Consider the following 1,927-nt stretch of genomic DNA (forward strand, 5'->3'; position numbering starts at 1 on the left):
GTAAGAATGAAGGTAAGAATCGAGAGTCTTACATGGTAAGTGAGGGTGGTGACTCTTACTCGATACATGCTTAACGGGTGACAAACACTTACCAGCAATTCATTTTGATGGCTTAGTAATGTTATCCGATAAGATAAGTAAGGGTGCTGACTTTTGTCGGTACCGGGTAGGGTTTGGTAAACGCCCCTTTACTCTATCAATGATTAGTGCCAATTCGTACTCTTCTCTTAGTTTTTTTACCTGATTAGCATTTATCCAATTTATGTTTGTAAACGACTATGAAAGAATTTAATAGATAATCTGAATTAATATTTTATCTTGGAAACCAACTACGAAATTGATCAGTACATCTTGAAAGTCGGTAAGGGAGAAGCAACACAATGCATCAGTGGATTCACTGCGATGGATGCAACTCTTCTTGGACCTCTGTGGTAATTATCTATTCTACTTCAGTAAAAACCTTTTTTTACCCATGTTTTAAAACATTATTTTACTACATGTTCTCTATTAGGACCTTTCCGAATACAATAATTTGACCCTTATTGTATAGGGTATCAAGAAATTAGTATAGTGAAAATCCAAATGAATACTCTGATCTTTAAGACTGTAAGATATATTCCTTATATATACCTGGATTCTTGTTCACATATTTATATGAGAGATCGACAGTTACAGACGGTTAAAACGGTCAAGACATAAGTGCACAACATTTTTTACCGTTAACAGATAAGATTAGAAGACAGTTTTACAACTTCTCTGAGTCAGAAGCAACGTCAAAAGAAATCTAGAGGCTCTGTGGGCCAGAGAGCGTCCAAAAACTTTGATCACCAAGATCAGAGGCTCTGAGTACACATGCTTCTGAACTACACTTGGTCATTTTCACCAAGTTTTGACATTATTTATAGAAGGTTCCCCACCTTCTGAAATATGTTCAAAACGTCCCAGAACTTAAAATTCTTAAGCAAATCTCTTCTTAAAATTTGCAGAGGTCTCAGGTCTCAAGGGCGGCCTCTGTCGACCCCGCCCGCTGAATGGTTAGCGGGACCACCGCCAAGGGCACTGCCCCTAGGACCTGGGAGTGACTCCCGCCTTAGAGCGATTTAAGGTGATAAGAGGCAACATTTGTGAGTGTGCATTCCACACCTCTTAACTCACTTATGTTTGCCTTATCACTAGGTTGATCGATCCCATATAAATCACAATCACACTAAAATCACCAACAAATTTACCCTCCTAACATAATAAAATCTAAAACTACACTTGTGCTTCCGATCAGAAATTATATAGTAATTTTTTAGACGATCTTTTTATGCTTAGTATTGTGGGTATTTTAATGCAGGATCCTCGGAGATGTTTTCATGCGTCCATATCACACGGTGTTTGATTATGGCAATTTACTAGTTGGATTTGCAGAAGCAGCTTGAGATATGATATGCGATGATCATCCTTCTGCCAGTCGGTTTTACTCTGTTTATGCTAAATCTGTGTTTTTGTGAATTCCCATCCTACCGGAATAAAATGGTCCAATAAATTTATGACGTTTTTATTACCCTAAATTTGTCGGTATCTGATGAAAGCTGATGTTGTTTTGCTCTTTTCCTTATGCGTGACACAACTATCGGCTCCATTGTCATTCAATCCGCCTCTTAAATTTAGAAAATCAGTTGTCAAAGGTCGAAATTGAGAATATAAGTACCGAAAACATTACAGTATAATGAAAATATTATCATTGAAGGTAGGTGTGCACAAAAAACCGACAAAACCGTCAACCCGTCCAATCCAACCCGAAGTTGTGAACTATTGAAAAAATCCAAAAATTAATCTATTTGAAGATTATTCATATAAGTTTAGATATACATCTTCAAATTGATTTTTTCAATGATTCACACATAACCTATAATTTAATATTATATTCTCACGATAATTA

The 1,927-nt window shown here is 36.5% G+C and overlaps 1 protein-coding gene across 1 annotated transcript in view; it reads left to right on the forward strand.

Moving 5' to 3' along the window:
* LOC112500489 (procardosin-A-like) overlaps window positions 1-1,424 on the forward strand; it is a 6,701-nt gene extending 5,277 nt beyond the window's left edge. Inside the window, exons 9-10 of the mRNA XM_025103982.1 lie at window positions 346-431; window positions 1,340-1,424. Of these exons, the coding sequence (XP_024959750.1) occupies window positions 346-431; window positions 1,340-1,424 (171 nt within the window). The remainder of the gene's footprint in view (window positions 1-345; window positions 432-1,339) is intronic.
* The last annotated feature ends 503 nt before the right edge of the window (window positions 1,425-1,927 follow it).

This window comes from Cynara cardunculus (assembly GCF_001531365.2).
Source record: "Cynara cardunculus var. scolymus isolate 2C chromosome LG 17, CcrdV1, whole genome shotgun sequence".
Taxonomy (NCBI): domain Eukaryota; kingdom Viridiplantae; phylum Streptophyta; class Magnoliopsida; order Asterales; family Asteraceae; genus Cynara; species Cynara cardunculus.